The sequence below is a fragment of the Perognathus longimembris genome, chromosome 15, assembly GCF_023159225.1.
Source record: "Perognathus longimembris pacificus isolate PPM17 chromosome 15, ASM2315922v1, whole genome shotgun sequence".
Taxonomy (NCBI): Eukaryota; Metazoa; Chordata; class Mammalia; order Rodentia; family Heteromyidae; genus Perognathus; species Perognathus longimembris.
Genome location: NC_063175.1, coordinates 17,369,993 through 17,384,942, shown reverse-complemented (window position 1 = coordinate 17,384,942; position 14,950 = coordinate 17,369,993). Strand labels below are relative to the sequence as shown.

Genomic DNA, 14,950 nt, shown 5'->3' with positions numbered 1-14,950 from the left:
AGGAATGCTGGCCATAGGGAAACAGGCTAACAATCTTTACAAACATGCCTGTTAGCTATGGCTACTTGGGAGGCTGAGCTCTGAAGTTCCCAGTTTGATGCCTAGGCACACAAATGGAAAGAGAAATCTCCTCTCCCATTCACCACCACAAACCCAGAAGTGAATGTGGGACTCAAGTGATGAGCACCAGCCTTGAGTGAAAAAGTGGAAGGAAAGCACAAAACCCTGAGTTCAAGACCCATGACCAACAACAATAACAAAATCTCCAGGGCTTTCTTGCCCTGGCTGGCTTTGAATCGAGATCCTCAGATGCCAGCTCTTGAGTAGCTAGGATTACAGGGATGAGCCACGGTGCCCGGCCCAATGGCCTCATTTACTAACTTGTTTTTCTCTCTCGTTCTGTTTTGGTGGTGGTTGTGGATATCAAACCCAGGGTCTTATGCATGCTGGACCAAAGGCTCTACCACTGAGCTACATTCCCAGCCTTTGGTTTTTTGAGACGGGGTCTAACTAGATATCCTTGAACTTGCTGGGATTACAGGTATCTGCTAGCACAATGGGCATTTTGCTAGTTGCTCTTCTGATCGGAGTGCTGCCTCTCCCAAGGCAGATGGAAACACAGCAGATTTACCCAGTTGGTAATTTCTGGTCTTTTGCACTTTTCCATACAAAGGATGGCCACAAAGTTGATTGTTCCCTTCTGCTACCCTTTATAGACAATTGTCTTATTTCCCCTGCCAATCCTCACAGAGAATGAAATTTTCCATTGCTGGGTTGACTCCTTTCAGAGGGTAAGAAAGCATCTTTAGCTCCTAAAAAGAAAACAGAAATGACGCTGAGAGATACAAGTTGGATGATGTGTGGATGCATATGCAAATATTCAAATAAATGTGTGAATTAGCTCAATATACAAATAAGGTGTTTATAAATCCCATTCATAATTATAGATAATAATAAACATAATTATAGATAATAAGGTTCATATGTAATGATATAATGAACAAGACTAATAAAACGGCAAGTCATAAATACTCAATTTTCTTTCAATAAGATCTTTGGCTGGAGATGTAGCTCAGTAGTAGAGTGCTTTCCTAGAAAGGTGTAAGGTTATGGGCTCAATTCAATTCCCCAAGACTAGAAGGAAGAGGGGGAAAAAAAACTTCTAGCCAGGCACCACTGTCTCATACCTGTGACCCTTAGTTACTCAGGAGGCTGAGATCTGAAGCTCCTAGTTTCAAGCCACCCTGGATAAGAAAGTCCTGGAGATTTTTTTCTTTTGGTCTGGACTTGAACTTAAGGTCCTGCTTGCTGTCCCTGAGATTTTGTGCTCAAGGCTAGCATTCTACCACCTGAGCCACAGCTCTACTTCTGGCTTTTCACTGGCTCTGAATCATGATCCTCAGATCTCATTCTCCTGAGTAGGTAGGATTATAGGCAAGAGGCACCAGCGCCCAGCTCCTGAATTAGGTCCAACTCACTAGCAAAATGACAGAAGTGGAGGTGTAGCTCAAGTGGCAGAGCACCAAGCCTTGAGTGCAGAAAAAATCGGAGGGACAGCATCCATGCCCTCAGTTCAAGCCCTGTACTGGCATGTGTGCACACATACCAAAAAAGCAACTGTAACTTCTTATCTGGAAAATTAACTCAAATACAGAAAGCTGCAGGAAATGAAACTATAGAGTGGCACTCTACAGTCAGCACCCACCATCTAAGGAACCCTCCCATAATCTATCTCCACAATTCTTTCTACTCGCCCAAAACAGTCACCCAGGTGGCTCTCCCTTTTCCTGGAGCTTGAACTCTCTCACTGAGCTTCTAGTTTTCTATCACTTTGAGCCACAGCATCACTTCCAGCTTTTTCTGCATATGTGGTACTGAGGAATTGAACCCAGGGCTTCATACATGCTATGTAAGCACTCTACCCCTAGGCCACATTACCAGGCCCTAACTCTCCCTTTTCACCTCCTTACATTTCTTTGCAACTTTTCTAACCAATGTGTGTAGCTCCTGGCCGCATAGTCTTCCTTGCTTTCTAAGAATATATTGCTGTCTGTTTCTCTTTGTGTTTTGTCTATTGAGTCTCTTTAAATTCACTTAAAAAGGCATCTGAAACCCTCCCCAGGAGCCAAGTAAGAGCTAATGGCAAGTATGTGAATTTCACACTCACGCGCAGTGAGAGAACAGGTGATTGCAATTAACTGGAAGCTCAGGGCTGGGAATGTGGCCTAGTGGTGGAGTAGTTGCCCCTTATACATCCCTGGGTTCAATTCCTCAGCACCACATAGATAGAAAAAGCCAGAAGTGGCGCTGTGCATCAAGTGTTAGAGTGCTAACCTTGAACAAAAAGAAGCCAGGGACAGTGCTCAGGCCCTGAGTTCAATTCCCAGGACAAAAAAAAAAACCCACCAAAACAAAACAAAACAACCCACCTCACTCCCCACCTTCCTGGAAGCTTCCAGAGGGCCCGCACCTGTTATTAACAGCGAGAGGAGTGGGGATACATCCATCTCTGTGTAGCAGACCGGACCTTTCTGAGGGAGGACTTTGCTCAGCACACAACAGGGGCTCTCTTCACTGGGGGCTCCTTTGCAGGCTGGCGTGAATGAACCTCCATGGGGGCTGGAAATGGCTTGGGGTCCCCCGGAAACCCCACCATCTCACCCCGCCCGTGTGACACAGCGGGCCAGGGCTGGGGGTCCACAGCGGCGCAGCCCGCGTTCCTTCTCCCCACCTCCCCACCCCGTTTCACCCTGGTCCGGGGACCGGTGGGCCTCAGCTCCAGGCCACACGGAGCCTCCTCCTGCGGGCGGGTCCACTGGTCCGGGCTAGGGAGGGGGAGAGACCAGCCCTACAGCGCGGACGGGCGCAAGCGCAAGCCGCCCCTGAGCTCGGCACTCCCCTCTGCCTTTGGATTCGCCCTACCCATTTCTAAGGGAGCTCAATATTTATTTAATTATTTAATAAAGACTACTCTGAGTTTCTGTATTTCCTTGGCAAATTATTTATTTTATACTCTTACAGCACATGTTCTCCTAAATATTTCTGAAATGTAACCTCTAGAAAGAGATCCACGAGCAATTAAAATAGATGCTTTGACATAATCATGGGACCTTTCCGTGCCCCACTGAAGATCACGTGGGATGTAGGCGTTGTGTGTCAGAGGAACCCTGTGGCACTCTGTGGTTGACTGTGATCCCTTATGGAGCCGCAGTGCTGTAGGTATCCAGCCTTAGGTGTGAGAAAGCCTGGCGAAGTCCTGTCTTTGGGAAGTTGGAGCTGGTTCACATATTTAGATCTCAAGCTGCTTTATAACTGGTTTTCTGATGTGCCGCATGTTGGCTCCAGGCTCACTAGGTTTGAAAGGAGCCAGAGCACCATATGGTTTTGGAAGGGGAAGCGTGGCCTCTGCATCAGGAATATAGGCATTTGGACGCTGCTCTGCAGTCGTGTACGAGCCACTGGGCAACAGGCGAGTCTCTTTTTCTAAGGACTCCTGCAAACAGAAAGTTTTTCTTTTAGTTTTCTGAAAACAAAACTTACTTCATATCCTTGGCTCATAAAGGGTGTAGCTGAGTCTGACAGCTTTAGGCTGTGCTGGCTGATATGCCCCAGAAAAACAGGAGGCAGGATGTAGTACCTCCCCTCCCCCATCTTGTATCTCCTTGGAATGCACTGTGTCACTGAAGCATCATGCTAATGAAGGAGTTTACAGAGATGCTGGGCAACTGTGATTCATGCCTGTAATACTAGCTACTCAGGAAGCCGAGATCTGAAGATCATGGTTTGAAGACCATCAGGGCAGGTACATCTGTGAGACTATCATCTTGAATTAACCACCCAAAAGCAGGAGTAGAGCTGTGGCTCAAGTGGTAGAGTATTACCTTAGTGCAAAAAAGCTCACAGACAGAGTCTGGGCCTTGAGTTGAAGCCCTAGGACCAGCACAACCACGACCACCACCACAAAACTTACTCAGAGACAGTGTTTGGTAGAGTGTTTGCCTAGCAAGCAAAAAGCCCTGAGTTCAATCCTAGTACCACCAAAAAACACACACATAAAAAAAAACCCCATGTTCTTTCTTCTATGAAAGGTGGACTAGACATGGTAGTTCATGCCTGTATCCTAGGTCCTTGGGAAGTATAGATAAGAGATCACAGAACCCAACCCAGGCAAGAAGTTCATGAGATCCTACCAAAACAAGCCAGGAATGGTGGTTTATGCTGGTAATTCTAGCTATTCAGAAGGGAGAGATAGGAGAATCTCAGTCTAAGGCTATCTTGGTCAAAAGTGTGAAACTTTTGCTGAAAAACAAAATCAAACAGGGTTGAGCACATGACTAAGGTTGAAGACTACCGGCCTAGCAAGTGTGAAGCCCTGACTTCAAACCCCAGTACTTATGACCAAACTGAAAAGAAACCTACTGTTTGATGGGTTCTAAATATACTGTACTCAAACTTCAACATCAGGTCCTTATTATTTCTACATTTTATTCAAAGGCAGGATTATATATTTTCATTAATTACTGATGAACAAGTGTTACAATAGAAGAGATGTAAAATGAAGTACAGCTGGGCACTGGTGGTTCACACTTATAACCCCAGCGACCCAAGAAACTGAGATATTGAAGATTGTTGTTCAAAGCCAGGCCAGGCAGGAAATTCTGCAAGACTCTATCTTCAGAGTAACAAGGAAAAAGATAGGCTGGAAGCATCACGCAAGAGTGCCAGCCAAGCAAACAAGTGTAATAAGTGTGAAGCCCCAAGTTCAAATCTAGACAGTGGCAAAAAGAACAAAAAAGGTAAAGTGAAATCAGAGAACAAAATAGCTTTGAGCCTTAAGGTTTTCAATATTCTGCCTGTGCTGCTGAAAGTAATCTTCTATGGCACCATAAAGAACATTACATGATGGAGACAAGTAAATAACAGGGTACCACAGGTAAATTCTGAATGCCTCTTAAAGGATAGTTGCAGGTAGCATGGAAGTCTCGAGTCAGATTCCTGACCAGGTATTCCAAGTGTGTATTTGGAAAGTGCCTTTTTCCTGGGATGGAAAGAGGATTGTGACTTCTTAGAGACATCTATTTGACACTCTAGGAGTAAACTGTATCTTCAGGATGTGGCTGCCTTGGATGGGTCATGGTAGATCAAGTGATAGATGAAGATATTGGTCAGTGGAGGGAGGAGAAAGTGGTGTGCAAAGGCCTATACAGACAACAGGTTTGGTGTCTATATAGGCTGTGGCAGCCACATTGGCCTGGAGGCCTCACAAAATACTGTGGAGATCAAGGCAGATGAACACAGAGGGTTTAAGTATGAACTGAACAAAAGTTTGATGATAGAGTAGTGACCAATGGATAAAGCCAAAGCCAACCTAGTCATAGCCAGGCTGGGAGAGGGGCAATGGTGTTCAGCCACACCAGCTCATTATTTTAGACTGTGGGATTGGACTTGATGATTGTCAAGCACTTTTTAGAGAGGGTGATGGAACTTTGGACTAGTTTGCACAACCAACTTCCTTCCTTCCTTCCTTCCTTCCTTCCTTCCTTCCTTCCTTCCTTCCTTCCTTCCTTCCTTCCTTCCTTCCTTCCTTTCTTCCTCCCTTCTCCCTCCTTCTCTCCCTCTCTTTCTTCTTCTTTTCTTTCCCTTCTTTCTATCTCTCTTTCTTTCACTAGTAGTGGACTTGAACTCAGGGCCTCAGTTCTGTGTCTTAGCTTTCTTTCACTCAAGGTTAGCACTCTACCACATGAGCCACAACTCCACGTCTTGCTTTTTGGTGGTTAGTTGGAGATAACAGTCTCATGTGCTTTGCTGCCCAGGCAGGCTTTGAACTGCAATTCTGAGATCTCAGTTTCCAGAGTAGTAGGATTCCAGGTTTGTGCCAAGCGCAAACACTGTTTCTAATGATTATTGGGACTATGTGCATGGTAGAGTGGGATTTTTGCAATCAAGCTGTGCATCCATAATTCAAAAAAAGCCCGTGAAACCTGAAATGCCCCAAAGTCCTAAAATTTTTGAGCTGTGACATGAGCTGTCACAAGTATAAATTTCCATACTTAATGTCATGTGATGGATTGCAACCAAATCATTGTAGAAAAATATTATATAAAATAATCTCCAGGTCCTGGATATAAGGTGTATATAAAACATAAATGAGTTCTGGATTTAGATTTTGGTCATATCCTCAAAATATCTCAGTATGTATATATAAATACTCCAAATTCAGACAATTCAAAGCATTTCATTCACATAAGGAGCAGTAAACATATATCATCAGAATACTACTGCTCTGAAAAATAGCCCATCCACACTTTACACAATGGTAGCCAAAGCTTACCCTAGATGTCTCAGCAGTGGACAAGGTATACATTTCTTCATCTCGAAGCTCCTTCAGCCATTCTTTTTCAATCTCTTTATTGAGTGGCAGACCCTTCTCTATCCTGGATTTGCAAGTGAAGAGCAATTCCTTTTTCTCTCTGGCTTCCTTTCTGAGTTCCATACTTTGGGCTTGTTTCATGGACAACTCAGCAGTAAGAGCCTTCGTTTTTTCAGTAGTGTCTTTGATCCTTTTTTGGTAGCTATTCATCTAGAATTAAATAAACCAAAGCTTAGTGGATATAAACTTTGCATGATGAAAATACCAGACTGCTGGCTATCTATAATGGTGGGGGTGTTCAAGCCTGGAGGAAGCTGTTTAGCTGTAATTCATACATAAGAGCTAAAAGAGATAAAGTGTTGAACTCAATACCCTGGTTCTATGAATAAGGACAGAGAAAAAAATCATCCAGTTACTAAATGAGAAGGTAGATGGCACTGAGGGGAATAGGTTAGTGTATATCTTTAAGAGGTGAGGAGAGGGAAAAGACTGTTCATGAGCCTAAGATCTGGTCTAACTGCCATGTTCACTTGTTCCTTAGCCAGCCATGATGTGGGCTGTGTCAAAGTGGTCACAATTAGCAAAGCTCTGGCATTAGGAGTGCCTAGTGCAGAGACTCTGCCTCAGCACTGACTAATCAATTACCATGAAAAAAATAATTTCCCCAAGAGAATGGGAAATTTATTTTTCAAAAGGAAGGAAGGCATCATTTACAGAAATATGGGTATGCTAATTCAGGCAAAGCTCATGAACTTAGATAACTCTGCATTTTTTTTTGCTGGTCCTGGGGTTTGAACTCAGGGCCTGGGCACTGTCCCTAAGGCTGTGTGCTCAAGGCTAGCCTCTAGCACTCAAGCCACAGTGCCACTTCCAGATTTTTCTGAGTAGTTTATTGGAGATAGGAGTCTCATAGACTTTTCTGCTTGGTCTGGCTTTGGACCACAATCCCCAGATCTTAGCCTCCTGAGTAGCTAGGATTAAAGATGTGAGTCACTGGCACCTGTCTGTGTTTCTGATTTTATGAGGTAAAGTGAGTTGTACAAGTGCCACTAGAATGATGACTATTAGTGGAAGTCATCAGAGCAGAAGTCAAACACAAATGATGACAGCAGCCTCAGATTTGTAACTATTTCTATCTAGTGTGCCCAACATGTTTCTAGTACAGGACTGCTTATTTACTTATTCACAGATATTTTCCTAGAGTCTATTATATGCTAGACACTGGGGAAACAGAAAAATGAGGAACCACTGATGTCCTCCAGACCTCTGGAGTGCAGGAATCCCTGTGACCTATTATCTCCTGTCTCTCTCCACTAGATGGTGTGAGCTTCATGTGGTATGCACAATTCCTTCCCTCTTTGTTTCTGCCCTCATGCTGGGTATAAGAATTATATAGCAAGTGTTCAGTAACAAGTGCTGAAATCCCTATGCTGGTGAGAGGCTCAAGGGACCACAGAGACTAAGGGAGTGGCCTACCTTCTGATTGGTCATGGGGCAGATTCTAGTCAAGTCGCTGCATGTCCAATCTCCCTCTTGCTGGCTGCTTTGTTTAAGGTAGCTTTTCATATTCCCCCAGCAGCTTGGAAGCTCTAGTCCTAGCATCTTAAGTTCATTCACCTCAGATATACCAGATCACCAGCCTTTCCTCACTAGTAGAGGAACCGGGCAGCAGCCCCTCCCCACAGTGCAGTCAGTCAGGGTGCTGCTCTTCTCTTCTATGGTTTCCCCTTCCATCTGTGGGTTTTAGTTGAGTTCTAGATGGTAGTATTTCCTACTCCACCACTGAGTGAGGCTTTCCAGTCACAAAGAGCTGGAAACTCTGTCTCTGTCTCTCTGTCTCTCTATCTCTCTGTCTCTCTCTCTCTCTCTCTCTCTCTCTCTGTGTGTGTGTGTGTGTGTGTGTGTGTGTGTGTGTGTGTGTGTGTGTGTGTGTGTGTACTGGAATTTGAATTCAGGGCCTCGGTGCTGTCTCTGAGCTTTTGTGCTCAAGAGTGGTGCTTTACCACTTGAGCCACTGCTCCATTCCAGACTTTTGGTGGTTAATTGGAGATAAGAGTCTCACAGACTTTTCTCTCTAGGCTAGCATCAAACCATGATCCTCAGAACTCAGTCTCCTGAGTAGCTAGGATTATAGGTGTGAGCCACTGGTACCCAGCAAGAGCTATAAACTAACTTTGTGCATCTTCAAAGATAACAAAGATAATCTTTGAGTAGTTGTCCTACTCAATGAAATTTGTAAATTGTCATCAAAAAGTTTTCTCAAAATAAAATGAATTCTTACAAGAAACAAGATTGAAATTTGTGTTTATGACAATTTTGAATTATATTTCCCTTTTGATGCATTTCTGTCATCATTAAGCCTCATGTCTCCATTGCTTCTCTAAAAAAATCAAGCAGTCTGGACAAAGAAAAAGAAGAGTAACAGAAGAGAAGAGGCAGGATAGAAAAGGCAGGGTCTCAGGCAGACCTTCTTGGCTAGGACCAGTCTGTCCTGTTTGCAAGCCTCAGTTTTGTTGCTGAGCCTCTCTGTGAGTCGAGACACTTGTTCATACATTAAATTTTTTTCTAGTAACTTTTCTTCCTTCTTAGCCAGCCACAGTTCCATCTACAGTTAAAGACAATTTCATAAGGAAAAAGAAAGTCATGTAAGATATAGGGTTTTTTTTCCCCCTAAGTAAAATCCTAGCTGGTTTCTACCTCATAATAAAGAAGACTTATCACATTGTACCTTGGGGAAATGTTGGGGATAAGTCAAGTAAAGTGTCCTGCCCCTAAGGCCCTTCAAATCTGAAGGTTTTTTTTTCCCCCCATTACCCACCCCCAACCCCCACCCTTACCCCTTCCCCTGCCTCTGCTGCTTTAGCTATCTGGTGCCCATGTTACCATTCTGAACAGAAAGGCAAGTTCATCCACCCATTGAAGAAGCCAAAATTGCCCATTGGGCTATAAGAAGAGGATGCCTTTGACGTCTTAAAACCACTAGATTTTGACTTCTTCTGGCAAGTGTCTAAATGAAGCTTAGAATTTGAGACTAGATTAAAAATGAAAGGACCACACAGGGGCTAGATTCATGGCAGTCAGGATGGTCCGCCTAGCAGAGAACACTATAACAGGCACTAGTGAAGATGTGGCAACAGGGACAAACAGTTCTGAGTGAATGTGAATGTGTTTACCTTATGTAATTTCTTGATCAATTGTTCTTTTGGTGGATCCTTTCCCAGAAGGAGGCGGGCTCTGTTCTCACTCCCAGTATTTATCAATTGTTTCTCTAGGTCTTTTATTTTGTCTGTACACTGGAAAAGCTATTAAACAAGAAACAAACATTAAGGATGGGGCATAGCTCAAGTGGTAGAGTGCTGGTCTCACAAACCTAAGGCCCCAGGGTTTCATCCCTAGTCCTCAAAAACAAAAATATCTTCCAAAAGTTAAATTTTAAATTTAACTCTCCAGCTCAGTAAATCTTAAAGATTGTCTAAGCAGGCTCTTGAAGGTCTTTCAGTAAGACTGGACCAGGCAAGGGTGGAAGAGACTGTTTTCTTAACATCCTAGTACCTAAACCTGGCTGTAGGGAGTGTTTGTTCTCACTCATAGGACCGTGAGAAGGAGGTCACAAGTGTGGGTCTTCAGGGAAGGCAGTCTGTCCATATCTTGTTATAGTTCTTCCATTGCCTCCCATTGCAGGTGGTAGTCATGGGATGTTGTGTGGTTGTGGAGCTCAAAACAGATGGCCTTCCCTTCTTCATTGTAGGCTCTGTCATAGACCAGGGCTAGCATTTGACATGGTAGATTCCATTTTAAAATCCTTTCCTAGAAGTATGTTTGCTGGCATCCCAAAGAAGAAAAAAGATGCTAACTCTTGGGTTACCACAGCTTATACCCTGAGAAGTTTTAGCCGTGTGTGTGTGTTTACATGTATCTTAACATATACACATAAATATATATCTATGTATTTTATATACATATACACATACATTCAAACATATACAAGTTAAAAAGCCTTAACATATTAGCTTATTCAGCTGTAGTTGTTGAATCATGGAGATGTGGAATAGATGAATAAATATGGCTGCTTCCAAATGGGAATGGTAGCCATTCTTGGTTTTTGTTTCATATAAAGTAAATGAGGACCATGACTATAATCAGGAGACATTATATTCAGCTTTCCTGCACAAATATTTGTGGAAGCAGGCAATTATTTGTTTTATTTAAACCTTAATCTTCTCGATTTTCTCATAGGAAGATAAGGTCCAATATCATATACTTGAGACAATACATTTAAAGTGCTTTAGACCATGCCCCAAAATGATACAGGTAGAGTTTTAGAATTTTAATTGATATTATTTTTCCTTATGATAAGAATTTTAAATGGCAACATTATTCCTTCCTTTCTTTCCATATTCCTTAATTGACTGTAATAAAGAGCTGAAGTATATATGTAACTAGGGGTTTATTATACTTACTGCTAATAGATGCTGTTAACAGGGCTTGAACTAAGGGGCTTAAATTGGCTTCACGGCTGGTATTCTACCACCTGAGTTGCTCCTTCAGCCCAACATTTTGCTGGTTAACTGGAGTCTTATAAACTTTTTCTGCCATAGCTGGCTTTAAACAGTGATTTTCCAGGCCTCAGCATCCTGGAAAGCTAGGATTAGAAGCATGAGCCAACAACACCTAGCTCGAACTAACAGTACTTAATGCTCCCTTTTCTTCAATTTGTTAACTAGGAAACTATAAAACAATCAAAGTGCTTATTTATCAGAAACGTGCCTTGATTTAATTTCCCACTGAACATTTGAGAAAAATGGTTTACAACAGTTTAGTTGTCCTACAATAGCTTATAAGACTTCCAAGATCACTGGAATAGAGCTATTACAGGAACAGAAGAATATGACTATGATAATACTGGGTTAGTCTGTTGTGCTATTAAAAACTGTTTCAAATAACTGAAAAGAAAAAAGCAAGTCTCAGTAGAATTCTGAAAATGATACAAAAAATGAGAAAGACCAAGAAGAAACAACAAACTACAAACAAAAACAAAAAGGAAAACAAAAAAAGCCCATTAACTGTAACAAACAACAGGATACGACAAGGATCTAGCCCTGGAGGGCTTTCCTGAAACTAGAGGTTTTACATCATGTCCTTCAGAGAAAAAGTGATGAATGCTAAGTGGACAAATAGGTGTCATTTGGTGAGTAAGAGAAAACTTTCTGTTCAACTGTTCTTAAGCTTACAGTCAACTCTGGTAGAATAAGTGAATGATAATACAGAGCCTGCATATCCCATGTAAACTCATAGGAAGATACTAAGAGCAGAGGGGACAATCAGCTAATGGAGCTCCATCTGTGCTACAGTGACTAAGAAATGAACAGGAACACTTATGGCTCACAAAACCAAACACTAGAAGAAAGACCATGACATGTTTACACTAACTAGAAGGTGCTGCTTGTCCTTTCTCTAGGGCCCATCTCAGAAACCATTAAGAAGGAATTACAGATGTTAATGAAGATCTCTGATACATGTTATTCCAAACAAATAAATAATCTCTTGCTTTGGATGGTCCTCAAGCTCTACCAGTGAGCAGCAACAACAGAATTACACAGGAGGTAGTGTGAGTCTAGATTACTGAAGTTTGAAGCTATGACAGAGATGAGCTAGTGATGAGTCTTGGGAGAATTTAGATTCCAAGAAACCTTCTCTCTCTCTCTCTCTCTCTCTCTCTCTCTCTCTCTCTCTCTATATATATATATATATATATATATATATATATATATTTACATAAAGCTGTAGCTGGGACATCTGGGGGCAGATTCTAATCTGAAGTAGTGTTCAACCTATCATGGATTGGTTTACATGCAAGAACTCATATCATCTGCAAACTAATAAAGGGAAAAAGACCAATGTACAGTGCTGGTGGCTCATACAGGTAATCCTAGCTAATCAAGATCATGAGATCTGAGGAGCATGGTTCAGAGCCAGCCAGGGCAGAAAGTCCATGAGATGCTTACCTTCAACGAACTAGCACAAACCACAAAGTGAATATATGACTCAGGTGGTAGAGTACCAGCCCTCAATGGCAAAACCAAGAAAGAGAGGCCCTGAGTTCAAGCCCCAGTACTAGCATGTACATGCATGTGAGCACACACACACACACATACACACACACACACACACACACACACACACAGTGGACTGAGGAAGATCCCATAGTTAGCTCTCCCACCTGTCTCTGGACCACAGCCAGGTCGGCTTCCAAGGACTTCTTGACTGGCACTGACTTCTGTGTCACACAAATCTGTCTTTGTGTCTCAGCAATCTTCAGTTTCAGGAATCGGATCTTTTCCTCCAGGTTATGGATCTCAACATCCACATTGATTTTCATCTTCTCTTGGATATTTATTTTTTCATAGAAAATGCATACTTCTTCTTCCCGCTCCATCAGCTGAATGCCACTGTGATCAAATTGAGAGGAAGAGGAAGAGTCACTGTGGTTCCCTCTGATTTTTGTCATAAAAATACATCAGCACAGCCTACTTCCAGGAGAGAGTAGATGTTTCTTTGCCAGTGACCTCCCGGTTAAACTAAACACTGGGTATTTCTGGGGCAAGAAGGTTTAGCATTTCTACTCTGAGGCCATCATGTAATTGGACACAGGGTCTCTGTAGAGCCCCAGCTTGTCCTAGGTCAGGATAGAATCACATTTCCAATACATGAGCATGATGATTCCATGTCTGACTTTTTGCAGTCCCATTTCTTGGGCCACCCTTGCCAGAATCACCAGGCAGAGGACAGGGAATGTGTTCCTGGAGTGATTCTGCTCTACAGATGTTGCCAGGCCCAGAAAGTTATTTTAAAATGAAATATTTCTGATGCTAATTTCCTTATAAACAGGCGAAAATCTGCTCTTTGTAACCACACTAGTGGGTGGGGGCGGGGAGACCCCTCCTGGGGCAGAGGCCACTGGAAATAGACAAAGTAAGAATTTTCTAATTCCAGCACCTTTGGTGTGACCAGGGTCTGGGAACATATTGTTTGCCCAAATGCCTTGTGCCTTTGAGCCAAAGTTGTGTCAGGATCCAAATCGAAATTTTCTTAAGCCAGAGAAAACATCCATTAGCCATTTAGAATAAAGTATTCCCCTTCAAAGACTCTGAAAGTTTTCCCACACCATCTGCATAGCCCATTACCCAAGTTCTACCTTCCAATGTCTCTAAATGTCTTTGTCCTCCCTCCAAGCACATATTCAGGTAGCTGTGTCTGCTAACTATAGCTCTATATTTTGTCACATTTGTCTGTGAAATCCTCTTGTCACCATTAAGTTCTCATGACAGTGGAAATAAGGAGTAATGTTTCCCTATCAGCTCGCGTTTTCAGGCTCTGGCATTCCAATGCCATCGGTGAAGAAGCATGCACAGCTTCATGATAACCTCCAATGCCATCTGCCATTCCTACAGCTCACTCCCAATTTCTCAGAGTACAAGCAGCTTGGGGGAAATTGCCAAATGGCAAGTTAATTAATGATATGCTTATAGCTGGGAAGAATAAGTGTTACTCCTAAGGTCTAATTTACTACTGGAGAAAATGAACTGGGTGAATGGTAAAACAGAACATGCCACCAAAATGGACACAAGTTCCAAACATTTTTGTGATTTGGAGAGCATTTGATGTTATTGAAGGCATCCTCAGTGGGACCTTGAAAAAAAGAGATTGATCTTCAAGTGAGCCCTCCTCTTTGCTCCTTTAACTTTCAAATATAGCATTTATTTTTAGGCAAAACACACAACTCCATTCCTTTCAAAGGCTAATGAAAGCTTACTGTACACTGGCTGTCACTACTTCCTTTCATATCTAGGTACAAAAGGGGCAACCTCTAAAGGGATCCCTGCATATTCTCCCACAAGGTTCCTGATTTATTTGTTTATTGATTGTGCTGGTACTGGGGCTTGATCTCAGGGCCTGGGTGCTGTCCCTTAACTTTTTGGTTCTCTACTACTTGAGCCATACTATTTCTGACGTTTTGGTGATTAATTGGAGACAAAAGTATCACAGACTTTTCCTGTCTGGGCTGGCTTTGAATTGTGTTTGCCAAAACTCAGGCTCCTGAATAGCTAGGATTACAGGCATTCTGCTCCTGAATTTTACCTTTCATTTCGCCTCTGAACAGCTTTCTCATACTTTCTGCAAAGCTGTGCTGTCTCTTCTTCTATGGCAGTGATCCGGCTGGCAAGTCTGTCCATGCTGTTCAAGTGAGCTTCCTTCTTCTCTTTCATTTCCTGCAGTTTTCCCATGATTTTGTATACATCATTTTGCATGCTCTCTCGGATGGTGAGGTTGTTGGTGTGTTTCCGCATGGCATTTTGTAGCTTTCTTTTAAAATAATGGGACAATGGAGGATGTTATATTTTTCTTTTCTTCCTCTAAAAACAATGAAACTTCCTAAACACAAGCACAAATGAGCTGAAAAGATTAATCTCTCTCTTCCAACATACAGACCAGCACATAAACTCCTTTCTCTTATCTTCATCCTCTTTCCTTCCTTCCCTTCTGCTTCCTTGGTTCCTTGCTCCCTTGCTTGCTCCCTTC

The 14,950-nt window shown here is 42.6% G+C and overlaps 1 protein-coding gene across 1 annotated transcript in view; it reads right to left on the bottom strand.

The window, feature by feature from the left end:
• Window positions 1-3,270: 3,270 nt before the first annotated feature.
• LOC125364126 (coiled-coil domain-containing protein 146-like) overlaps window positions 3,271-14,950 on the bottom strand; it is a 116,002-nt gene continuing 104,322 nt past the window's right edge. The window contains exons 13-18 of the mRNA XM_048363577.1: window positions 14,510-14,734; window positions 12,591-12,819; window positions 9,544-9,672; window positions 8,838-8,975; window positions 6,332-6,580; window positions 3,271-3,493 (exon numbers count right to left, since the gene is read on the bottom strand). Of these exons, the coding sequence (XP_048219534.1) occupies window positions 3,290-3,493; window positions 6,332-6,580; window positions 8,838-8,975; window positions 9,544-9,672; window positions 12,591-12,819; window positions 14,510-14,734 (1,174 nt within the window). The 3' untranslated portion in view covers window positions 3,271-3,289. The remainder of the gene's footprint in view (window positions 3,494-6,331; window positions 6,581-8,837; window positions 8,976-9,543; window positions 9,673-12,590; window positions 12,820-14,509; window positions 14,735-14,950) is intronic.